The 26,857-nt window shown below is 40.4% G+C and overlaps 1 protein-coding gene across 2 annotated transcripts in view; it reads left to right on the top strand.

Annotated features, from left to right (window-relative positions):
• LOC126243247 (nuclear factor NF-kappa-B p110 subunit) overlaps positions 1-26,857 on the top strand; it is a 99,374-nt gene that overhangs the window by 35,259 nt on the left and 37,258 nt on the right. For both annotated transcript variants that reach the window (XM_049948150.1, XM_049948149.1), the window contains exons 6-11: positions 3,647-3,788; positions 18,181-18,285; positions 18,384-18,620; positions 19,635-19,865; positions 19,985-20,092; positions 23,657-23,724. In XM_049948150.1, coding sequence (XP_049804107.1) covers positions 3,647-3,788; positions 18,181-18,285; positions 18,384-18,620; positions 19,635-19,865; positions 19,985-20,092; positions 23,657-23,724 — 891 coding nt within the window. The remainder of the gene's footprint in view (positions 1-3,646; positions 3,789-18,180; positions 18,286-18,383; positions 18,621-19,634; positions 19,866-19,984; positions 20,093-23,656; positions 23,725-26,857) is intronic.

The following is a 26,857-nucleotide window of genomic DNA, read 5'->3' as shown; positions in this document are numbered from 1 at the left end:
ACTTTATGTAATGCGAACACACAAATAGGCAAAGGAAATGATTGATGTACATATATTATAGTTACAAGCAAAGCCAAGCTTTCAAATGTAATATTTGTTCTTTTTTACCTGAGTCACCCTTTAAGACAGAGATCTACTAAGGAGACTGCCTACACTACACTTGTCCATACTCTTTCAGAATACTGCTGCGCGGTGTGGGATCCTTACCAGATACAGTTGACGGAGTACATCGAAAAAGTTCAACGAAGGGCAGCACGTTTTTTATTATTTCGAAATATGAGAGAGAGGTATAGAATTTGGGCTGGACATCATTAAAAGGTGTTTTTCGTTGCAACAGAATCTTCTCACGGAATTCCAATCACCAACTTTCTCCTCTAAATGCGAAAATATTTTGTTGACATCAACCTACATAGGGAGAAATAATCACCACGATAAAAGAAGGGAAATTAGAGCTCTTACGGAAAGATACAGGTAGTCGTTCTTTCTGCACATTATGAGAGATTGGAATAATAGAGAATTGTGAAGGTGGTTTGAGGAACCTCTGCGAGGCACTAAAATGTGATTTGCAGAGTGTCGCCATGCAGATGAAGAATTTTATAAACCGTACTAAAATGCATAATTCGGCTTAAAGTGCACATTTGTATGTCCAGGTTCATACTAAAGTAGTCCCCTACCTGGTATTAAGCTTTTTAGCATGGTTTCTGGGATGCGAATTTTCTTGGAGTACAAGTATGTATTATCTCGTGTTTGTTTTGTTATTTGGCATTACGTCGTAGGTGCCAGAAGATGAAAATAACTGCTTCAACCAGCAAGACAATTAATCCTTGGTTGTCAGTATTGTGCAAATAAAATCAGAAAACTGAAACTAATAACATATTTTAGCCTATTTTGTTTATGTTTCACTTCACTTAATAGCTCCCAGCCAGAGAAATTTGTTTTGTTTTTGTTTGATACAAGTGCTGTAAATGAAGAAAAAACAGCAAAAAGCACAAAACAAAAACACAGGTCACTTAGAGGCTGCTCCACCTCCTTCCCCCCTCTGACTTGAACTGCTCTGTGTGTATCCAGCAACTGTGGCACGATAGAAAAAATTTTCCTGCCAGCATCACGCGACTTAAGCTCTGCACATGTGCGTGTGCCCGTTGCAGCTGCTCAAATGAAACTCATGTAAGCAGTTGTGATGTCATGCTCATCAAAAGCAATCTTTTGTTACACTCCTGGAAATGGAAAAAAGAACACATTGACACCGGTGTGTCAGACCCACCATACTTGCTCCGGACACTGCGAGAGGGCTGTACAAGCAATGATCACACGCACGGCACAGCGGACACACCAGGAACCGCGGTGTTGGCCGTCGAATGGCGCTAGCTGCGCAGCATTTGTGCACCGTCGCCGTCAGTGTCAGCCAGTTTGCCGTGGCATACGGAGCTCCATCGCAGTCTTTAACACTGGTAGCATGCCGCATCAGCGTGGACGTGAACCGTATGTGCAGTTGACGGACTTTGAGCGAGGGCGTATAGTGGGCATGCTGGAGGCCGGGTGGACGTACCGCAGAATTGCTCAACACGTGGGGCGTGAGGTCTCCACAGTACATCGATGTTGTCGCCAGTGGTCGGCGGAAGGTGCACGTGCCCGTCGACCTGGGACCGGACCGCAGCGACGCACGGATGCACTCCAAGACCGTAGGATCCTACGCAGTGCCATAGGGGACCGCACCGCCACTTCCCAGCAAATTAGGGACACTGTTGCTCCTGGGGTATCGGCGAGGACCATTCGCAACCGTCTCCATGAAGCTGGGCTACGGTCCCGCACACCGTTAGGCCGTCTTCCGCTCACGCCCCAACATCGTGCAGCCCGCCTCCAGTGGTGTCGCGACAGGAGTGAATGGAGGGACGAATGGAGACGTGTCGTCTTCAGCGATGAGAGTCGCTTCTGCCTTGGTGCCAATGATGGTCGTATGCGTGTTTGGCGCCGTGCAGGTGAGCGCCACAATCAGGACTGCATACGACCGAGGCACACAGGGCCAACACCCGGCATCATGGTGTGGGGAGCGATCTCCTACACTGGCCATACACCACTGGTGATCGTCGAGGGGACACTGAATAGTGCACGCTACATCCAAACCGTCATCGAACCCATCGTTCTACCATTCCTAGACCGGCAAGGGAACTTGCTGTTCCAACAGGACAATGCACGTCCGCATGTATCCCGTGCCACCCAACGTGCTCTAGAAGGTGTACGTCAACTACCCTGGCCAGCAAGATCTCCGGATCTGTCCCCCATTGAGCATGTTTGGGACTGGATGAAGCGTCGTCTCACGCGGTCTGCACGTCCAGCACGAACGCTGGTCCAACTGAGGCGCCAGGTGGAAATGGCATGGCAAGCCGTTCCACAGGACTACATCCAGCATCTCTACGATCGTCTCCATGGGAGAATAGCAGCCTGCATTGCTGCGAAAGGTGGATATACACTGTACTAGTGCCGACATTGTGCATGCTCTGTTGCCTGTGTCTATGTGCCTGTGGTTCTGTCAGTGTGATCATGTGATGTATCTGACCCCAGGAATGTGTCAATAAAGTTTCCCCTTCCTGGGACAATGAATTCACGGTGTTCTTATTTCAATTTCCAGGAGTGTATGAAGTATTGCATAGTTTTCGTCCTAAAGCCTTTAGTTGTCAGTAGACGCTTGTTTGTGCACTGTCTTCTGTTGTAAATAGTGCAGTTTCTTTGTAATTTAAATTTCATTTTTGTGTTTTTCTCTCATTTATGTTCTATTTCTGCAGTTTTAGTCTGCAGTAGCAGGCTAAAGTTACTCTTTGTTATAGTATCAGTTTCTATCAGTCAAAATTACAAAAATTTAACTGAAAACTAAAACAATAAAAAAATTCCCAGATTTTTCCCGGTTTTCTCTGGGATGAAAAAATTCTGGGTTTTTTTTTCCTGGATTTCCCAGTTGTCATGAGGTGTATACACCCTGTCTTAAATGAATATTTAAATTCTTGCTGCAGACATTCTTCTCTCTCTTCGCCCACATTCATTTCATACGTTCTGATCTCTGATTTTGGAACTGTTTAACATTGTGAGGCTGCCCCCCATCCTGGAAGGTCAGTTTCTGGATTTTGTTTCTGAATAAATGATTGTTAATTATCCTTATGTTGATGTTTTCAATATGTTGATATTGCTTCTTTGAGGTCATTTAGTGTCTGTGTAAACCATGCTGGTTGTCCTTTCATCTTCATAGTTTTACTAAATATTTGTTTTGTCAGGCCGTCATCATGAACTCTAGCCAAATGTCTGAAGAATGACATCCTTCTTTTTTTTTGCATCCTGTGTAAATGTTCTCTGTATGTTTGTAAATTTTAAACAAGTTCTTAAAGTTACTATTTTTACTGAGAATTTAATTTGCAAACATATGATTCAATAAAAGAGTTCTTTACATTTCTTAAGTAAGGAGTTGCAATAAAGGGTGTGTTAAATATGACACAGTTATCTTATAACAGATACCATTGACCTTTCCTAAGTAGTCATTTTTATGTTGAAACAGTTTAGTGACACTGTTTTTATGCTAACCCCCTAATATGTGAATAATTCACTCCTCTTGAACATATTTTTTTTTCTATAAACATTTTGCTTATTTGCTTTTCAGATAAGAGCTGAGGCAGAGTCCGAAGCCAAAAGAATGAATCTGAACAGTGTGACATTATGCTTTGAAGCATTTATAGAAGGTCCTGGTGGGGTCATAAAACCTATATGCCAACCAGTTTTCTCGACACCTATAAATAACATGAGTGAGTATCATTCAGTACTCCTATGATTTTTTTATATTGTTTTCTGTTTACAACAGGTATTAATTAAGCATTTGTATGATATCAAAAGATACATAGCAGTTGCATCAAAAGCAAAAACACTAATAAAGCCACAGGCAGAATTATTTCTATAAGAAACTGGGGTGAAGAGTGTGAGGAAATGGAAATAGGTAAATGACTGGAGCAATTGTAACAATTTAAACTGTATGCTGGGACATGTCTGTTTGATATTTATGAAAACAGTGCCTGATTTCCTTTGGGAATAAACCACTCTCCAGCTATATCTTGTAACAATTTAAACTGTATGCTGGGACATGTCTGTTTGATATTTATGAAAACAGTGCCTGATTTCCTTTGGGAATAAACCACTCTCCAGCTATATCTTTTCTCCGACTTGGTCTCTAGGACAAATTCCCTATTGACAACCTAACTTAGCTCGTTTGTAGGATGTCAATTACGACTTTCCAAATTTTATTTATTTCACACCAGTTACTTCAGTGAAAACAATCAATTATTTAATTGGATAGATAAAAAATCTACTCATCAAGTGGCGGCAGAACACACACACACACACACACACACACCCTCTGCTTGGTGAGTAGATTTTTTATCTGCCCAATTACACCATTTATTTCAGTTGACTCGTGTAATGCCCCACTTCCAGGATTGACCCCTCCCTTTTCAAATTGTCTACAAAAGTGTAGGCCATATGGGGAGGGTCGCCCGGTGCCCAGTGTTGAACCCAGTCCCTGTGGAAGGTTGTCAGATAACCATACGGTGATAGCCCCCGAGGCAGAGAAAGGAATACTCTGTCAATGATAAATGCTGTTACCTGTTTGCTTATGCCAGGAAATGGGTGGCTACCTGTTTGGGGCCACTGGGACGTCGGGCAGTGACTGAAGCCAGGTGGCCACTGCTGTGTGGCTAGGTGGCACCCCTGGGGAGAGCCGTAATTCAGAGTAGGCAACATGGTGGCAGATATTCTTGGTGCAGCTAAAAAACCTGGGTTGCCACCTGGTGGCTGCGAGCCTCTGGCAGTCTCTTCAGACTCGCTGAAATTCTTAAAATGCAGATTGTTATGACCCTAGCAGCTTTCTCTGTCTGGGCATGCTGTGGGAGGAAAGCAAAATAGGGCCAACTGTGGAAACTTATCCCCTCCGATACTGGTTTGTACTCGACTGATGAAAGGTCCTTTCTATCTGTTGAGTCAGTGCTTAAGTTTGTAGGATTTTTCTGTTTGGTTTAATAAACACAACAGACACGTATGACAGAGACTTGAGTCATCAATAATATATTCTCCTTCACTGTTTCACAGTCTGCCCATGCTGAGGTAACTTTTCGATTCCATGACTGTAGAAATACTTGGCTTTGAGGTGAAGAATTCATTGACCCATGTTCAGAGCACATTTTCATTTGGAAAGGAAGTTCCTTAAATGTTGTTTGATAGAGAGCAGGTGAGGTGAAAATCTGAGGGTGCAATGTAAGGTGAATAAGGTGGCTGCGGAATGACTTCCCAACCCAACTCCTGTATAGTGTTTCTTATCAGTGGAGCAGAATGCGCTCGAGCATTATTGTGGAGTAGCATTGCTTCACGCAGTCTTTCTGGTTGTCGTTCTTGGACTGCGTCTGTGAGATGTCTCAGTTGTTGGCAGTAAACGTCAGAAGTGACGGTTATACCTTTGGGAAGCAATTTGTGGTACAAAAAACTCGCTGTTTCGCCAGATGCATAACATTATCTTTTGTGGATGTGCACAGGTCTTTGTACAGGGAGTTGCTCCTTTGTTGGGACTCAACTGTCCCTTTCTTTAGCTTATGTTCACATAAAGACACCATTTTTCATCACCAGTAAAGATACAGAATAATGGTGGTCGGTGGTGTTCATGAGCCAATTTATGATGAGCAAGCAGAGATTGCACATATGGCCATCCGCAAATTTTTGCGATTTTGTTTTACAGCATGCAGTACTAGACTGTGGTGCATTGAAGATCGAACTTACAGCAGGTCTTTGTCATATCAGCTTGTAGACTAAGGGACGAAACCACAAACACGTGACAGAAAGGCAATTTAGTATTAATGTATTGACCATTTAACCAAAGGAAAATAGAAGATTGTCTTCACAGCACAGGATGACAACTGTCTACTATGTAAGATTGTTGTTTATCCAGTCCTCCACAGCAGTCAGAAGATAAGGGATAAATTATGAAACAAGAAATAAATGTTGGTGCAGCCCTATAGGTGTGTGTCCACTTACAAGTAAACTTCTGCAAGTCACTTGGAGAAGCTGCTACTGCAAGTTCTTTAAAGTGGAAACGCCCCCAGCAGGTTGACGACCATAAGGTTTGTCAGCTTGCAGAAGCAGCTTCCGCAAGTTAGTGGAAACATTTCCTAGCATCTTGCTGCAGGCACTTGCAATCTTCTGGGAGTTTCGTGTGTTGAATGCCGATACGAAAATGTCAGTGTCAATAATTAGAATGGCGTAAAGATGGTTGGACAGAAATTTAATAAAAGTAATAAACATTTGCGAAAATTAAGAGTTATTAAAAGGCTATCTCATGGTGACACAGCTTGCAGCTCTTTTTGGTCCTGTTTTCGAATATTTTATTATACAATAGACGAGATTTTTGAAACTTTCATACAAAATTCTCGTGAAGTTTTTAATCTGACTGGAGTTCTCTGATTTTTGTTCATTGAAAAGTGTTTCGCAATAACTTACATAGATATGCCTGTTTTCCCATTTCTTCACTCACTTTTTTCTGTTGCTCAGATTTTTTTCTTCAGTACAAATAATAATAATAATACAACAATGGGGGCAGCTCTGTTTTGTTGCTCAGGTTTTTTTCTTCATTACAAATAATGCAACAACGATGGGGGCTGCTCTGGTTTTTAACTACAAAAGTGTAACAACCACTTCCCTATCTCACCTCGAGAGACTAGCGCAAACACTTCTGAGGGAGCTTGCAGAAAGTTCCAGAAATTAACTTGCCCAAGCGACTAGTAGAAGTTACCTTGCCCAACCTTTTTTTTTTTTTCTAATGTAAACACTTCAGCAAGTGCTTGCAGAAGTTCCTTGTGAAAGTTACTTGCTAGTGAACATGTGCCTTCAGAGAATCCTAACTAGTAAAACGTGGGAAACCATCTTGAGAGGAAGGTGAGAGTATAGTTGATAATGAGAGATCAGAGGGCAGTGAGCACGGCGACTCCTATGTGCAGCATCAGTGAGAGGCATGCAGTCTGTTCACAGAGAACTGGGAGCAAAATTAGGTCCAGAGAGCGAGTCTCCATGGCTTTATTGCCTTGGTAGATACACAGTGGGATGTCCTCACAAGTAAAAAAAGTTCCTGAAGCCATCGTAAGAGGGGAGGTTGTGCCTGTGCCGACCTGTCATGTGGATATTTAGGCAGAGCGGCATAGGAAGCTCCCCCGGCACCTAGGTTAGCTACTCCACTGTGCTACCAGTCGGGTACCACTTTGGGTGGCTGATAGTGGAGGAGGGTGGGTGGGGGGGGGGACTTTTTCTAACGATATACACCATTGTGTGACTCCCTTAATCGGTATGATTGCTGCCTGTTGAATTTATTTTGACATCACCATCCAGTGGTCCTGTATCTCGGCAACACATTGACAAGTCTTGAATACTGACAGAAATTAATATTTTATTAGAAATTTTGTGTATAAAGTAACCAACTTATTAAATATTCACGCAATCTACCTATGATAGTGGCCATCAGATCTATAATTTTCCCTTTTCCAAGAGTGTGTGATTGGAAATATTATTATTATTATTATTATTAAAACTGAAGTGCCAAAGAAACTGGTATAGGCGCGTGTATTCAAATACAGAGATACGTAAACGGTCAGAATACAGAGCTGTGGTTGCCAACACCTATACACGACAAGAGTTGTCTGGTGCAGTTGTTAGATCATTTACTGCTTCTATAATGGCAGGTTATCAAGATTTAAGTGAGTTTGAATGTGGTGTGATAGTCAGTTTACGAGGGATGGGATGCAGTGTCTGAGTTGTAGTGGGAATTTACTGTTTGACAAATTCACGAATATCAGGAATCTGGTAAAGCATCAAATCTCCAACAGCTGGAAAAAGATCCTGCAAGAACAGGACCGACAACGACTGAAGAGAATCGTTCCAATGTTACAGAAGTGCAGCCCTTCCGCAAATTTCTGCAGATTCCAAAGCTGGGCCATCAACAAGTGTGTGTGTGTGCGAACCATTCATCGAAACATCATCAATATGGGCTTTCGGAGCTGAAGGCCCACTCGTGTACCCATGATGACTGCACGACACAAAGCTTTACGCCTGCGTTGATGACTGGAAACATGTTGCCTGGTTAGATGAGTCTAGTTTCAAGCAGATGGACATGTATGGGTATGGAGAGAAGCTCATGAATCCATGAACCCTCCGTGTCAGCAGGGGACTGTTCAAGCTGGTGGAGGCTCTGTAATAGTGAGGAGTGTGTGCAGTTGGAGTGATATGGAACCCCTGATAGGTCTAGATATGACTAACAGGTGACACGTATATAAGAATACCGTGTGATGACCTGCTTCCATTCATGTCCATTGTGCATTCCGGCGGACTTGGGCAGTTCCAGCAGGATGATGCAACACCCCACACACCCACAATTGCTACAGAGTGGCTACAGGAATACTGCCACGGGCCACCAAACTCCCCAGACACAAACATTATTGAGCATATCTGGGATGCCTTGCAACATGCTGTTCCGAAGAGATCTTCACCCTTATCGCCATCATCATCATAATTATGAATTGAATAATTAGGTACATTTCCTTTGTAAGGGCTCAACGATGTAGTCACTGAGACGTGTGTGTGTGTGTGTGTGTGTGTGTGTGTGTGTGTGTAATACCATGGAAAAGTTTCAAGTTTACACTCGTGTGTTAAAAACTTTGTGATGTACTGGTTACTCCATTAAAGGCTGAACACAGTAATGGGTTTAAGAGGGACAATTCTTCTGGAAAATGTGAGATTCTTAGGGAATTGCATTTTACGAGAAGCAGTCTGGAAACTTTCACAAATTAACCAAGGGAATAGTTCGTTTTTACCCAGTGTTGAAAATGAATTTTATTGAGTTTATAAATCACAAATTTTAAAATCCTTAGCATCTTGAAGTGTGTTAATTACATGAAAATCATTCTATATAAATTATTGATGTTTTAAAAGCTGTGGTTAAGCTACTACGTATTGGCTGGAATATAGGTCAGTGAAGAGGAAAGAAAAATTATTGTGATATATTGTTCCACTCCTCACTCATCACCATTAATTTATCAGGAACTTCTTGACACCATCTTCCACACGACACACCTGTAATTCTCTGGATCTCTCTCTCTTTTTTTGTCCAAGTTTGAGTAGCCACCCTGGGTTTACTTTTTGCCTGGTGGGTCTTAACAGAGTGTATGGATGAGGAATTTCACGAAAAGTTGGCGAAGCAAAGTGTCCGCTTTGTACAAGGCCCACCGGACACTTCATCAAAGTCCCAGTAGACCATGACGTTGACAACTACCTACTGCCAATGCAGTGGTTTAAATACCATGTCTTCCCGCTGTTTGAACAACCAAATTTGTAGAGACTGGTTAGCCTCTTTACGAATACTCACCTTATGAGCCTCCATCTTTCTGAGGTTGCCAGGCATATATGGCTCAGCTACACCTTTGGCTTTGAAATTATTGGACCCAGTACACCATCTGTAAAATATCTACTAGCAACCATCCGGAGCAAACTAAACTCCAGTGCCAGACTATACAAGAGGGGTGTTTAATATCACAGAGTGGTTTAATATCGAAATTCTTAGAGAATATAGTCCGGGAAGAATAAGACTACACATGTCTCACAAAATGAGAAAATTCGAGGAATTAGAGCTAGTCTAGTACAGAGGTTTACCAACAATCATTCTTCACACAGGCCATTCGTGAATGGAACGGGGAAGGAGGGATCAGATAGGGGTACCAGAAGTACTACCTATTCAATCCTGATGGTTCCAACTCTTGCTCATCTATACAATCACTATACAACAATTTCCTAATCATCAGACTCACCAAATTCTGTCTTCATGCTGCTTGTTCCTGACACCCTCGAGCAGGTTTCCCAGTTGGACTGCGCCTCAAGACCCTTGCTGGAACTTCTGCCTACTCTTTGTAGAACATGCTCCCTGTATATTTGCACGAATTACTCCTTGGTTTGTACACAGGCCACAAGTTAGGACTGATCTATTTCCAGTACCTAAAGTTTGTCATTCCATGACATTTCAGCAACTTCTATCATATCTTCAGAAGTATTAGAGTGCTTCTATCATCTACACTGCCAGCTCTAGAACTATGGCTAGAACAGGATATGATTTTATGCCCCATGCGGATCAGGAACAACATTCAGCGCCATGAACATGTAGTGTTTCCTCAGGAGAGCTGTTAGCCATTACCAGAGCCATGTGATAGACTTACCTCAACCTCATTTTAATTTATAGTGACTCAGTGAATATTCTCCTGGCTACTGATTGATATCTGCTGCACATGACGGCCTCCCTCACCTTGGTCATACTACCTCCACACTCTTTCTCTGCGTCACAAGTTGTGGGTGCCCCAGGGAAAGAAGTGGCAGACTTGTTGACTAGAGAAGCAATTACTTGCTCAGCATTCACTTTGATGACTGTAGGTGTGTATTTGTTGGTGCATGGTTCATATAAGATCTATACTTGGGATTTGTTTGTGCGACTTCTTCTCACACCGAGGTGGTACACTGTCTGCTGAGCTAGTGTCCTCTGTAATTAACTCCTCACTATTGAGGAGACTAGAGTGTGTTTAAAATTAGTTGCGACTTTTGAGAGTACTGCAAAGGGCGAGTAGGGGAAGCATAGTTACCAGTGTGTGCCAAATGCATCACCGGCTGACAATAAAGCCGTGCCTTCCGTACATTGCAAATGTTACCGTACATTGCAAATGTTACCGTACATTGCACATGTTACCGTACATTGCACATGTTACCGTACATTGCACATGTTACCGTACATTGCACATGTTACCGTACATTGCACATGTTACCGTACATTGCACATGTTACCGTACATTGCACATGTTACCGTACATTGCACATGTTACCGTACATTGCAAATGTTAGCGGCCATGAGGCAAACCTTCTTTGGTGATAAAGAAACAACAGTAATGAACAGAGAAGTTAAATCAATGAATCTTATATACATACTCAAGAGTATGGTGTAGTGGAGCGACTCCAAAGGAAGAACTGTCACTGTCCTCTTCCTTAGAACTGGTACTGGTGCCAACTGAAATTACTGTCTCTTCAATCTCTTTTTTCCCGCAGTCCTTCATGAATCCAGGTCTCCTAACTCGAGATCAATCCTGTGGGGCAACACTTGCAACGGCTTCTTTTGCCAGCATTTCAGCCTCACTGAACGTAAGCTTTTTTTGCCCCCCACACTACCTTTCATCTGCACCCACAGATTCTCAATAGGATTTAAATGAGTAAGGTATGGAGGAAGTCTGATTACATTATGCCCTTTATCGGTAACCAGTTCGTCGATCTGCTAGTGTGGAGTTTCCGGCTAATAAAGTGCTAAAAGTTTGGTTAAATATGCCTTATTCATGCCAGGTTCAACTTTATCCAATGGAACATACCTTTGCACTCAGAGCAAAATATCTGCATTCCTCTACTGTATGGTCAGAGCTTTATCTATCACAAGAGAGTTGTATGACGCATCTTCCATTGCTATTGTCATATTTGGAGGAATATTCTGTAGCAGAACATCAGAAACCCACTTCGTGAAAACTTCGGTATTCATTTCCTCACGATAATCGCCTTGCTTCGTAGAACGTAGCAGCAATAAACAGTTTGAAACAAAACCACAAGCGGAGCCAGCATGGGGGACAATTACCCTGCCACCCTTGCCTATCGTTGCTTTCGTCTTTCATTGTGCTGTGCAATCTGTCCACCCCTTTGTCAGCTTGTGATGTGCATTAACCCACGTCTCGTCCAACTACATAATATCTTCGAATGAAATGCTCCTCACTGCATGCAGATATCGGCCTCACCATGCCACTATGCCACTTCTCTCGATAATAAATATCAGAGATGAAAACTTTTCGTGCTGGAAACCAAGCTCGTGTAAACAGTTTAGAAGTGATGGACCTACTCCCCTCAAACGTCTCTGCTTCTTTGAGGCTGAAAAGAAGTTTGTTTAAAGTAGGATATTCCTTGCACTGATAATAAGCGTACATGTCTCGAATTGCATCCTGCTGGAATGCGTCAATCTTAGTTACAGGTATGTCATACCATATTTTTGTGCCTGGAGTTTCTAATAAAGAATGAGCTGGTGTTGCTCCTTCAATCACGCCTTCCTTTCTTTCCTCCCTCTTGCCAATTCTCAGCACTGTAGATCGCTGGATGTTCAATGCAGCAGCTGTTCTGTCCATCCCTCTCATAACATCTAAAATGTGCTGCTGCATTGCACTCCAGTTCAGAATAACTGTGCGTAGAGCACACAAATTTGTAACCTCGGCCACGGATTGGAATTCCCTTTCCACAGCTCATTATCTTCACAGCTGGTGAACGTGTTCTCGGATGACCTCTTTTACTGCTAATCTTATGTTCAGACATGCTGCACTGCTACTATCAACGCAACGCCGACACAAAAACACTCATGCACAACACTTGAGCACTGAAGAACACTTCAGTGACAGAAAATAACACTTCACAAAGAGAGCTAACGAATGCGGAAGCACATTAAGCACGACAGCACGTGATATTTTAATGTCTGTCACGGCAACAGGGTTGGTTTACCAACCAAACTGCTGGCAGCATTGTAGGGGAAAGCTGGCTCGCTGTTGTGTTAACTGGGCAACAGCGTCGTGTCCCATCTGTTGAGCCAAATGTCAAAAGTTGCAACTAATTTTAAATGCGCTATAATGGCTGTGTGGCGGTCCTCATACCATTCCTCTCCTGGAAGAAACCCACTGCCCCTTGTCATGGCCTCATTGATCATACCGGATTAACTCATAACCTTATGTAATGAACCACCTACCATTTGTGGCTGCGAAGCCTTGTAGACTGTGGCTGAAATTCTGGGGGGTTGCCCGCCTTCTCTTCCACAAGTGTTGTCTTCCAGATTTTTTGCTTCTGATGTTGGGGGACAATGTACAGTCAGTTAACTGGTTCATTGTTTCCTCCAAGAAAGTTATTTTTATTGTGAAATCTGGGCAGGGGCAGAATGGTTGGGGTTGCGGTTGGATTTATGGTGTCAGGCCTGTCCACCACTCTTGTACTCGTTTCTCTTTTTATTATTATTATTAACTGATAGGTGCCATCAACTGTTGTGTTCCTGCTACGTCCTGGTTTTCTTTTTTAGAAGTGCCCCTTCACACAGTACTCTGAAGGGGACAAGATATTCAAGATCCTTTATCCTTGACACAAGGTGATGACAGAGATTATGTGAACATATTTTTATGCTTCCTCTGAGAGTCGGTGCTATTCCCACCTGTATTGTCGAATCTACTAGTGTTCATTACATTTTTAACCTTCTCACTTTTACTGTTACAGACCTCCTGGTTAGAATAAATTATTTATTCCATTACTCTCTCAGCTTCACATTGGGTTGGGGGGGGGGCAGATGTGATGAAGTTTCTCTTGCTGCAGATAGGCACAGAGGGGGGGGGGGGGGGGTTGCACTGTGACCTTCAGATTGGCCCTACCCCTATACTTTCTCTTTAAATTATTTCGTGTGGTAAGCATCAATATTTTGTGTCCTACGTACTACCACAATTTCATCAAATTTCTGGCTAAGTCACTTTAACTCCAGGTGGACTGCCCTATTAATGAAGACTGATGACCTCACTGCTCAGCCCATTTACCACTGCCTCCACCTGCTGAACCAACCAATATCAACCACCCAAAACATAATTCTATTCATGACTGCAAAGTACTCAGTTTGGATGGCACGCAGTGTTGTTTAACATGTATCAACGTGATAGAAACAAAGCTTTCTACTAAGCACTGTCTGCCTCAATTTCCCAAAATTTCGCCTTTTCTTTCGTACACCCTCTGTCTTTGCTGTGGAAGACTGAAATTCAGTCATCATTCTTTGTTTTTTTGCTTGTTGGTGTCATCCATGTGTCTATGTTCACTTTTACATCTTAATTTGACTGAAGATATGCTGTGGGTTATTCTTTCCTTTGCAGATTTCAAAAAAGTTTTTTTGAGTAGTTGACTGATATCCATGTGGATTGATTTTGTATGTGTGCAGGTGATGATTTGTGTTGAAGTACCCATTAATAGACATGCAGTGTATCTTGCACATAAACCTTGTAAAGTTCTCTGCAATGAAATGCACAAAGCCACCTCAGTAATCGTAGCTATCAATGAAATAAGTATGCTGTGATAAAAATCATTGTTGACTCTATTATTGGAGGTGTAACTTTCATTTTTCACTCTTGGAATTAAAAAATGATTCATAAACAGCTCAATGCAGGTAATTGCAGATATTTTTGGCAGTTGTTATGAGACATTCTCAATTTATGAGCATAGGCTTTGATGGCCAGAGACAGTGTCAATTCTTCTGTGCACGTGAGGATGTCATGATGTGATAAAATGATCATTAGTTTGGCTTCTTTAGGGTGATTTAATTCTTAATTTCGTTCATTTGTGCACATAATTGAAAATGAGAAGTTATTGTTTGGTTGAACAGTTAAATATTTCATATTTATAGGTGTCAGCATAGTCTAGAAGATAATTTCTTCATTTCAGCTTTGATTACCATTCTGATATCTCAGAAGTGTGATAAGCTAACACACAGTTTGTCAGCTGTGTTGCTGGAGGTTCACAATGCTAGTTGAATGAACTGTGAAACTAGGTAATGAGAGAGAAATGAACCACTGTCAAAATAGGAGAGACTGCTGTGTTTAAACGTGATAATGTATTGAATACTGCTGTAAAAGACTGGTGGTGTCTTTGAGTTGTTAACTGCTGTATTTAATTGTCAGTGGAATTTCTAGTTTTCTCTTACAATATTTGATGTTCTAAAACACTTCCTCTTTTTGTAGTTATGTATAATTACAAAATATCATATCATTGTACATTTCCCAGTTCTTATCATGTGTTAGTGTATGTTATTTTGTACTGTTATTGGAATCATTCAATTCTTTTGCTGTGTGAGAAAACTTACTGTGTTGTCATAGGATGTTCAGGTCATGGGTAAGTCACATTCGCCACTGAATCCATTCTGAGAGATGCTAGTGCTGCTGCATCACGGAATGGCAGTTATGGAATTTGAGGCAAGTAAAAGTTGAAACAATGTGTAGATCTGTGTACCCAGATGGCATAATTGATAGGGATCTTTGTACCAAAGGCACCTGTGTGGTTTTGCATCCCTGTCCGCCTCATTCTAACGTGTCACAAGCAGTTGTGTGTCTGTGTATGTCCTGCCAGAAGAAAACTAATTGTATCACTCTCATTAACTGACATGAAAATAAAATAATAGACATTGAAACTGCTGAGTGAAGCAGTTGATACGATTAATTGGAAGTGTGTCCTTTTTACACGTCACACCTGAGCATAATGATAATAGTTCAGCTGTTGTAAGTAGGCAGTATATGGTAGGATTGAACCTTCGCATTTCACTTGGAAGGACGAATAAGGAAATAGGGTTGGTTCCTCATAAAATTTTTACTATACACAATTTGTAAAGTAGAATGTGCCTTAAAGCATAAGCACCAAGTGACTTCACTATTACAGGGTGTATATGACCCGGGAGATCCGGGAAAAACCCGGGAATTTTTTCATCCAGTAGAAAACTGGGAAAAACCCGGGAATTGTTTTGAATTCCGGGATTTTTTTTTTAATTTTTTATTTATTTTTTTTTCATTGTTTTAGTTTTCAGTTAAAGTTTTGTGATTTTGACTGGTAAGAACAAATACTCTAACAAAGGATACTACTGTATCCCGCTATTGCAGAATAATACTGCAGCAACAAAACATGAACAAGAGGGGGAAAAATAACGAAAATAAAACAAGTTGAAAAGGAAATGTGCCGTATACAACAACAAAACACAGTGCTCATACAAGCGTCTGCCAACAGCAAAGTGTGTCAAAGCCTTTAGGAAGACTATGCAATGCTTCATAACAACAAATTGCCTCCAATGAGGGTGACGTGGTAACTGTTTAAATTAGATTTGTTTGAGCAGTTGTGGGCGGGCTCTTGCGCAGTTGAGTTTCGTATCAGTAGTACCTTCTTTCGCTTCTGGTTACGGAAGTATGGCTGGGCGCCACTACTTAATAGTGCACCAGTTCGGAAATATAGTAAATCTGGCGCTGATGCCCAGAGCAGTCTGAGTTGTGGTGGGGAGATTGGTCGCCTCCATGTGACCTGTGTTTACGTTCAGTGATTTTGTTGTTTCCTCGTCATTTATTGTTCTCACGTTAAATGTTGACAAATGGATGACAGGAGTTATCAAATGAATTAAAATACATTCACATAATTACGGAAGGCTAAAATATGTTATTAGTTTTAGATTTTATTTCCACCTTCCTGACAGTCGAGCATTAATTGCCTTACAGAACAATGAAGTTATTTTTGTTGATTTGTTAAAGAGATTTGGCTTTCATTAATCTTTTCTGCTTTATTTGAAACAAAGTGTTTAATTTCACACTGTTGCCTAGTTTCAACTGTTCGCTGCATTTCAAGTGCACTTATGTCATTATACCATAATAAAGAACCAAACATGATATAATACAGTACTGGTAGTCCAAGAAAATTTACATACGAATCTGGACATACGAAGTGCATTTTAAGCCGAATTATGCATTTTAGTATGTTCACGAAATTCCTATGCTCTTGAAGTATGCTCTCTTGTCTTGTTTCTTTTATGACACAGTGTAAGATCTTTTAATGATTGACACGTATGAACATATGGGCTTCCTGCGTCATCGTAGCTACGGAAGCGCGGTGACGCCTATTATCTGGCGCTCTCTTCCAACTGCTGAAACGAACTTATTTCTAAGAGGTCGCAGGAAAATCTTGTGAATGATGGTTTGAAAAGCGTTACATTCAAAACAAATTTCCTTTTACGCAAGATGAACTATGTGCAAGAATGTACTATGAATTTCTTAAATCACAAAGTGTTTGACTCTCATTTAAAAATCAACTCTTTGAGGACAACCATTTAGAAGAATTTCGAGCCCAGAAAATCAGACATTTACGTCGTTATTAAAAATTTTATTGGCACATTTGTGTGATGTATCTTGAAATGTAACACGCGCAAAAAAAAATCAACATAATATGTGGAAGCTTAGCTTCTCTTCCAGCTTATTAATCTTAGACACCAATATTATATGTGAGTGCTATGTATAGTAATTTAAACCATTTAACTTTTCTACTTTTCTTATTTGTGTGTTTGCGCTACTGAAGAGTGATCTTGCTATTGGGTGACTACATCACGTGTCCTGTCATCAGCTGGTGAGATCACGTGACATGAGCTACGATTGCCTTACAAAAGCGCTTTGCAATCTCGATTTCAGTGCTTCGGAAAGTGACATGCGGTGTAGGGTGGAATTCAAATTTATACCTTCGTAATACGGAAATATGCAGCGTACATGTTGCTGCACATGAAAGGCCTTTCAAAACGTTTTTTTCCCCCCTGAGTTTCGTTTTCTAAAGTGCTGGGAAATTCTACGTCAGTATATAAAACCATAAACATTCAAAGAATTGATGAGTTTTACAGTGCCAAGGAAGAGTATACTGTCACTTAACACGGAAAAAGTGTATTTTTATCCGGGAGAAAGTGTATTTTTAACTGGGAAATCCGGGAATTTTTTTTTCCTTGTCCACGTATACACCCTGTATTGCAATCAGTTAAAACTGCACAATGCCAGAGAAGGAAAGTTGCTACTCACCATATAGCGGAGATGCTGAGTCGCAATAGGCACAACAAAAAGATTCACACAATTGTAACTTTCGGCCATTAAGGCCTTTGTCAACAGTAGAGAGAGAGAGAGAGAGAGAGACACACACACACACACACACACACACACACACACACACACACACGCGCGCAACTTGCACACACGTCTGCAGTCTCAGAGAGCTGAAACCACACTGCCACACTTCTTGTTGTGCCTGTCGCGACTCGGCATCTCCGCTATATGGTGCGTAGCAACTTTCCATTGTTTTAAATAAAATTTGAACTTTTTATACAAAGGACTGTTAGCTTATTTTATGTTGCAATCCATCCCCTTTATGTAAGAATCTTGTTTATAGTATTACATATGTTCAGTCATGTTGCAGTTTCACTAGTAAGCAAAGGTGAATTCACATTTGCACTTACTGATAAACTGATATTCTGTGTTACAGAGAGTGCCCTAACTGGAGAGCTAAAAATATGTCGCATTGATAAGAACTCCAGCAGTTGTTTAGGAGGAGAAGAAGTGTTTATTCTTGTTGAAAAAGTTGGGAAAAGTGAGTCGTGCTAACCATTTTAATGATTTACAAATATTTAATGTTATACTTTGAATGTAGACATAAATTTTATTGGCATTATCCATTTGTTTCCACAGAAAACATTAAAATAAAGTTCTTTGAACTTGATGAAGAAGATAATGAAATTTGGTGTGACTTTGGAAAGTTCTCAGAATTGGATGTGCATCACCAGTATGCAATCGTGTTTCGTACCCCACCATATAGGGATACAGAAATTACGGATAATGTTAATGTGTATTTGCAATTGTATCGTCCGACAGATGGCGATTGTAGTGAACCATTACAGTTCTCGTACAAGCCATCGGACAGAATAGGTGAGTTTTGTAGCATAGGGGAAAAAATTAATTGGCCACCTTTGTGGGAGAACTCTTGTCATATAAAGTTTCAGCTGAAGCTCTAAAGTGTCTCCCATTATTATTATTATTATTATTATTATAACAAAATATTTACACAGATAATGAGTGACTGATTTGTTATGTGGGCACTAGTACATTATTTCTGATCCAGTTGCATGGAAAAGTTACCATAAATTATCCCAGCTGTGATAAAAGAAAAGTTGCTTTTGTGGGGCAAATCATCAACTGTTTTTAATTTCTTCTGCCCACCCATCATGTTGTCTCTCTCTCTCTCTCTCTCTCTGTGTGTGTGTGTGTGTGTGTGTGTGTGTGTGTGTGTGTGTGTGTGTGTTTCAAAACACACAGACCCAACAGAGTTACATTGCTACAGTGCTGTAGCACTCCCCTTTCAGTGGTGGCAGTGCTTTATTGTTACTTTATTCCTTCCTACATAATATTTAGAAAATTTTTACTGTGCCTTTTCTGCATCAAGGTAGATAAAAGCTGTGCATGTGCACATATGCAGTTGCAGGTGCTCATAAAAGAGAAAGTAGGGTTTGTTAATGAAAGCCAGAGCAGTAGAATAAATGAATAGGCTGTTCTCATTAAACAAACTATTTTGTAAATGTTCTTGTAAAGAAGTTTAGCTTTCATAGCGCTTTAGGTAGTGCTTAAGATAAAACAGTAGTTAAATCAATCGCGGATACAGGGGGTAGGGGTGGTAAACACAATGATTGGAAATAAAACGGTGAGATAATAAGTAACTAACATGTTGGTAAGCATTTCTTTATGTCAGGTGGATGTAAGTCATCGATAGTGATGGGTTTACATGGAATTGAACTTAATTGCCAATCAAAATTTGGGTCTGTTCATTGATTTTTACTGGCCAGTGACAGTCTATTCTTTCTCTGTGCTTTTACCGTGCTCCGAAATTGCCTGTTTCTAAATGAAGATCTGTGATCTCTCACATAACTTTTTTTTTATCTTCTTTAGGCAGGAAACGACAAAGGATGTCAGTAAATGACTCCTACAACAGACACATTTCACAGGAGAATGAACTGGCTCGGAATTTGTTGAACCTGGAAGTATCAGGCAACAATCCATCTTTTAGTGGTATAGCAACCACGTCAACTAGCCTGGATGCGTATTTGTGTGACCCTCGCAGTAATTCAGCCGAATTTCAAGAGTTCTTTGGTAGACTGTCAGGTAGTGATATTCTTCAAGGTGAGTTACATTTATTGTCATATCGCCTGTTGTAATAGAAAAAAATCATTTCTTCATTTTTTGTGAGGGAAGTATATTTAGTAATCTGTTTATTACTTAAATATTTGCAATGTTTACAGAATATCTCGACGCGTTGCCCCAAGGACCGCAGAATCTGACAGTCAGGCAGGCCTACGGAGGAGACCTTGTTACGGATTCTGCAAGTAACAGGACCCAGCAGTCCACTGGTAAGAAATTCTGTGTTCATGTATTTCTTGTGTAAAGTTCTTGGCTTTGCTACATTATTAATTTTATGAAGAGAAATCAGAATACCATAATCCAGGATGTTTCAAAATGAACATATCGGTTTTAAGGCGTTGTAGAATTTATTACCGTATTTACTCGAATCTAAGCCGCACTTTTTTTCCGGTTTTTGTAATCAAAAAAACCGCCTGCGGCTTAGAATTGAGTGCAAAGCAAACAGAAGTTCTGAAAAATGTTGGTAGGTGCCGCCACAACTATATGTAGCGCTACACAGGCATGCTTTGCAGGCACAAAGATAAATACTGGTGCCAAAACCTCTGTGTCAGTAAGTAAATGTAAAAAAAAAAATGGAAGACGAGCTTTTTCCTCCGCTCCGAGTTTCGATCACTGCATTTTCATACATTATCCAACGAAGTAAATACAAAGTCCGTATTGTTCATCTTCGAATGTAGCAGCATTTCGATGTACTACGAAAATCCGACTGGCAAGACTGTTTGGGATGTTTGTCAATATGGCCAACTCTACGTTCTGAATTTTTTCCTACCTGTTAGAAGAGATTGTTGCTAAAAGAAACATTATGAATTGTGAATCACTTGCAGTATTCTCTTAACCATAAGAATAATATGAATATAAACATTTTGTCATGTATTGTTTCGTGTTTGTTGCTATCTCATTTAAATCCTGTCTGCCTAATAAACTACGAAACTAGAGTGAGACAAGAGCAAACGCGGAAGAATATACATATCATGTCACGTTTATATTCGTATTATGCTTATGCCTAATAGTGATACAGTCAGAAATGAAGCACGGCAATTGCCTAGATTTTTAAATCTGAGGTAACTCTAATTTCTGTGCAGAATGTAATGTACTAAAGAGGCGCCTGCAATGATTTTCAAAGATCATTATCAAAGAAAGCAGCAGTGTAAATAACAACAAATAGCAGGGTAGCGCGCACAAAAGCAAGCCATGCCGCGAGCGGTGACAGGCCGTAAACACTCATTATGAGAATGTGACAAACAATGTATGACACAGTACAGTAATGCATTTTCAGCTTAGAGTGACGTAAACACCTATAACAAAGAGAACGGCACTTATCAGATCAAAGAAAAATAAGCAATCAATTCAAATGAGACGAAGCACGTGAAAAAGTAAGGGTACCCGTATAAATACGGATGGAGCGTCTGACACATAGCAATGGCTACCTGGTAAAGCTTAACTGCTAAGCTTACGACTCGAACCAAACTACTGTAGCTGTACCATCATTCATTCGACCTAAATTGTGTCTCATATTACAATGGACCAACTTTGTTTCGATTTGGAGGTGCGGCCTTAAGCTTTTTTCTCCTCTTGAATTTCGAGTCTCAAATTTCAAGTGCGGCTTAGATTCGGGAAAAATTTTTTTCCTTGATTTAGAGTCATTTTTCAGGTGCGGCTTAGATTCGAGTAAATACGATACATTCAACTTACAATTGTAAATAATACACCAAATGAAAGAGCAACTCAGTTTTGTTTGTCTACCTGTGTGCAATGGGAAGAGTATGGAATGACGAAGAGTGACTGAAAAATGTGTTGAACGAGTGCGAGTCTTTTACGTTTCGTCCCTTAGCCCCAAGAAATATCCCCACGGAAAGTTTATGGGCCTTTCTATTTCAGTGAATCAACCGTAACTCATGTTTCTTATCTTTATGTGCTACAGCTATGGCCCGTGCCTCAATGGGAAGAAGCTGAATTACACATCTTTATTTGGGAGCAAGATGGTGCGCCGCCTTGCGACTGGTTAAACGACATTGTACCCAACCAGTGGATTGGGAGCAACGGGCTGGTTGACACTGCATTTTATGCATGACCTCCACGTTCACATACAATCTTACGCGATCATGTGTGTGTGCACCACCGATACCAGCTGATCTATCGGACTTTAGAAACAGTGTTATTGCAACAGTTACTCCTCACACATTGTTTTGGAGCAACTCGCCTATCGACTCGATGTGTGATCGGTGTTCACACTGAATAATTGTAAGAAAAACTGTTTGTGTTTCTCTTTCATTTGGTGTATTATTTATAATTGTAGGTGTATGTAATATGTGCTACAAAGCCTTAAAACATGTATATTCATTTTGAACACCCTGTATATGCGGAGTGGGGGAAAGAGGTGGCATTGCTTTCTGAACAGCTAAAGGGCAGTCTTTGTATTAAATCAAGGATGACTACCCAGGAAGGAAAATGTTTTGTATGTTTCCAAAATATCTAAGGACTGATTGTGGGTCAATACATAGACTGTATATTGATGGTGTAGTGTTTTCTTGTATGAATTGTGTTGTCTGAGACTGTATTAGTTATTTGATGTCAGTGTTGTGTGCATGTTACCTACATCTGTATCTGCATCAACATCGATACTCGACAATCCACTGTATGGTGCATGGCAGAGGGTACTCTGTACAACTAAAAAGCATTTCCTCTCCTGTTCCATTAGCAAATAGAGTGACTGTCCATATGCCTCCATGTGACCCCTAGTTTTTCATATCTTTGTGGTCCGTATGCACATTGGATGTTGGAGGCAGTAGAATCGTTCTACAGTCAGCTTCAAATGCCGGTTCTCTTAAATTTTCTCAGTAGTGTTCCTCGAAAAGAATGTCGCCCTCCCTCCAGGGATTCCCATGTCATATTCTGAAGCATGTCTGTAACACTAATGTGTTGTTCAAACCTACCAGTAACAAATGTAGCAGCCCACTTCTGAAATGCTTCAGTGTCTTTCTTTAATCCAACCTGGTACATATACTAAACACTCCAGCAGTATTCAAGAATAGGTCACACTAGCATCCTATATGCAGTCTTGTTTACAGATGAACCGCATTTACCTAAAATTCTCCCAGTAAACGGAAGTTGATAATTTTGATTCCCTATCACAGTCAGTCCGCAGCTCGTGGTCTCGCGGTAGCGTTCTCGCTTCCCGAGCACGGGGTCCTGGGTTCGATTCCCGGCGGGGTCAGGGATTTTCTCTGCCTCGTGATGACTGGGTGTTGTGTGTTGTCCTTAGGTTAGTTAGGTTTAAGTAGTTCTAAGTTCTAGGGGACTGATGACCATAGATGTTAAGTCCCATAGCGCTCAGAGCCATTTGAACCAACCTACCACAGTCCTCACATGCTCGTTCCACTTCAAATCACTTAGCAGCATTTTGCCCAGATATTTAAACAATGTGACTGTGTCAAGCAGGACACTACTAATACTGTATCTGAACACTGCTCAGTTATGGTAAATGTAATACAGTGGAAATTCACTGAAACAATTATTGTGAGAATCACGTTTTATACGTATTTTCAGTTTCTATCTTCTTGCATTTGCTTTGTTTCTTGTGCTATCTGTTTTGATCACTTATGCTTCATTACTGTGCAGCGATTGTCCGTAGTGCATCTACCTTTATATTTTCAAGAATGAATTTTCTTTAATTTATGTGATTATTCTGCTGTTGATATAGTTATTTTGAGGCATTGTTGGGTTTGGGTGATTATACAGTGACTAGATGTTGATTACATTTTTTATTATTTCAGGCAAAACACCTGTTGGTCCTTCAAAATTTTACCATACAACAGACTCGGTAAATGTAAAGGACTGTCCAGTAAGTAGTAAAATTAATCAGACACATAAAGATATACATGTAGACAGGTGCATATAAAATAAACTGAAAGTCCTATAAATCATGCCTTTATTTCCTAGAGTAGCATAAATACAAGTGGCTAGTGACCCATTTTCCAACCACAGTGTCCAGTTTCGTAGTATCTCAGAATTTCTTCATAAATGTCGCATGATCTAAACATACACGGTATCTTTTCAATTGTGTGTACCCATTGACACCTTCTTCCACAACTGGCAATGATTTTTTATGTGGAATACACAAAGTTACACCATGGTTTGGAGAACACATTAAACATAAGTCTCCTTACAATTGGCTGTAAAACTTGGTCCTAAAGCAAGACAAAGCCCAAGTGCATGGTAATTTCAAAGTACTGTACCTAGTAAAACACAGTAGTGTTTAACAAACATTTATGTAATGGGCAACTTTATTTTGTGGACAGTAAATGTTCTGCTGGATATTACGTGCAGTGTAAACATATTGATTATCCTGTTGTCTCATTACTTAAAACAAAAGATTAATATACATATATGTTCTTTGCATTTTATGAATACATGATTTAATTAATGATTTACATTGTGTTGAAAAAATTAATATTTTCCCATGGCATTTGATAACCCTGTGTTTCCAAAGTATGCACTGAGATAAATGCATTGCATGCCAGGAAAATTGGAAACTCTTAAATGATAAAATGCATCTTACGTAAGTTTTGCATCAACTGTGCCGTGTAGATCTGCTCATAAACAACTACGCTGCAAAATCAGTGCTTACTCTGAGAAGCATATGGAATCCTGAAAGCATTGACTTCCCGGCTGCAGATGTGACCCTCAGTCTGCTTGTGATGAAACTCACATCATTCTAGTGAGATATTTCAGCAATGTAATTCATCAACTTGAGAACCAATTTGTCTTGAGTCACACCATGTTGGACAACATTAAATGTAGTTACGTAGTGACTGCACATGAGAAGCAATGGGTACGGAAGTAGAAGACATCCTATCTTCACCCCACACCACCGAAAAATACACACCTATCAAGCACATGCTTGTCGCAGTCTGAAGTCGAACAATTTGATCGGTTGCTTTGCACTGAAGAACTCCGCAACTACAGACGATCCGAGCTACCCCTTCATCTTAGCATGCTGGCAGGAAACACAGTTAGCTAGTGCCAAAACATTACCTTAGTCTGATTATATGGGGACACAATACGCAGCTAATCTTCCATCACCATAGCCTGTGCCTCCAACTAAACGCCCACTCGCCACTCATTCTGGGCGTTACGTATGTTTCAGTCCAAATACTGTTGACACTTTGGGAGGAAGCATGTGCTAAACGAGATGTTCCTGAACTTGTGTGTATTTGATGAATTGCAGTGGATGTGATGAGTATTACGTAGGTTAGACAGTATTTTCATTTGAAACACATTTTAAAGAGCATACATATTCCGAGAATAAAAAGCCTTTGGTACACACATTGCTGAATATAAGCATTGCACAACAAACATAAAAGTGCAAGTTAACTTAGACTGAGGTTTTTTAATGCTTTTGAGGATCTACTTTAGTGATATGATATTTTAATGTTGGGTCAATCCATACCAAATGGTCCAGCACTGGTTGCTTGACCATCTCAGAAAAAAAAAAAAATTATACTTCCTGGGTGAATTTCCCAATGTTTAGTAGCCACAATTTTTTTTTTTTAAGTTTATTGTTTATTATTTTGAAATGGCATCCATATTTGTTCCAGGCTGCATGCGTTTTTTCGTATTTGCAAGCATCTACATTTTTTACAATTATTCAGTAGTGGATTGTCCTAAGCCTTTCAGATAAAATGTATTTAGTTCAACACTCTCTGGGCTACAAATTAACATCATTATTACTTAGCTGAATGTATTCTTTAGTATATTTTTCATGGTTCAAAGTTATCAGCCACAAATTAAAACTCAATTTTTGAATAGTAGTTTTCCAAAGAAAGGTTAATTTCTCAGCTTTCTTTTCTGCTGTTACACTCTATGGTGTACTTCCTTTTTGTAGAGTATCAATGGTGAGCAGCATACACTTAAATAATACACTGTTTTAAAAAATGGAGATTTTTAATTTTTCCATTTTGTGGCCTGCAATATCTTTGTTACATTGTTGTTGTTGTTGTTGTTGTTGTTGTTGTTGTTGTTGTGGTGGTGGTCTTAAGTCCTGAGTCTGGTTTGATGCAGCTCTCCATGCTACTCTATCCTGTGAAAGCTTCTTCATCTCCCAGTACCTACTGCAGCCTACATCCTTCTGAATCTGCTTAGTGTATTCATCTCTTGGTCTCCCTCTACGATTTTTACCCGCCACGCTGCCCTCCAATACTAAATTGGTGATCCCTCAATGTCTCAGAACATATCCTACCAACCGATCCCTTCTTCTAGTAAAGTTGTGCCACAAGCTCCTCTTCTCCCCAATTCTATTCAATACCTCCTCATTAGTTATGTGATCTACCCATCGAATCTTCAGCGTTCTTCTGTAGCACCACATTTCGAAAGCTTCTATTCTCTTCTTGTCTAAACTATTTATCGTCCATGTTTCACTTCCATACATGGCTACACTCCATACAAATACTTTCAGAAACGACGTCCTGGCATTTAAATCTATACTCGGACGTTAACAAATTTTTCTTCTTCAGAAACGCTTTCCTTGCCATTGCCAGTCTACATTTTATATCCTCTCTACTTCTACCATCATCGGTTATTTTGCTCCCCAAATAGCAGAACTCCTTTACTACTTTAAGTGTCTCATTTCCTAATCTCATTCCCTCAGCATCACTCAACTTAATTCGACTACATTCCATTATCCTTGTTTTGCTTTTGTTGATGTTCATCTTATACCCTCCTTTCAAGACACTGTCCATTCCATTCAAACGCTCTTTCAAGTCCTTTGCTGTCTCTGACAGAATTACTGCTTGCTCAATATACAGATTGAATAACATCGGGGACAGGCTACAACCCTGTCTCACTCCCTTCCCAACCGCTGCTTCCCTTTCATACCCCTCGACTCATATAACTGTCATCTGGTTTCTGTACAAATTGTAAATAGCTTTTCGCTCCCTGTATTTTACCCCTGCCACCTTTAGAATTTGAAAGAGAGT

The sequence above is a fragment of the Schistocerca nitens genome, chromosome 1 (assembly GCF_023898315.1).
Source record: "Schistocerca nitens isolate TAMUIC-IGC-003100 chromosome 1, iqSchNite1.1, whole genome shotgun sequence".
Lineage (NCBI taxonomy): Eukaryota > Metazoa > Arthropoda > Insecta > Orthoptera > Acrididae > Schistocerca > Schistocerca nitens.
This window is presented reverse-complemented; position numbering and strand designations above follow the sequence as displayed.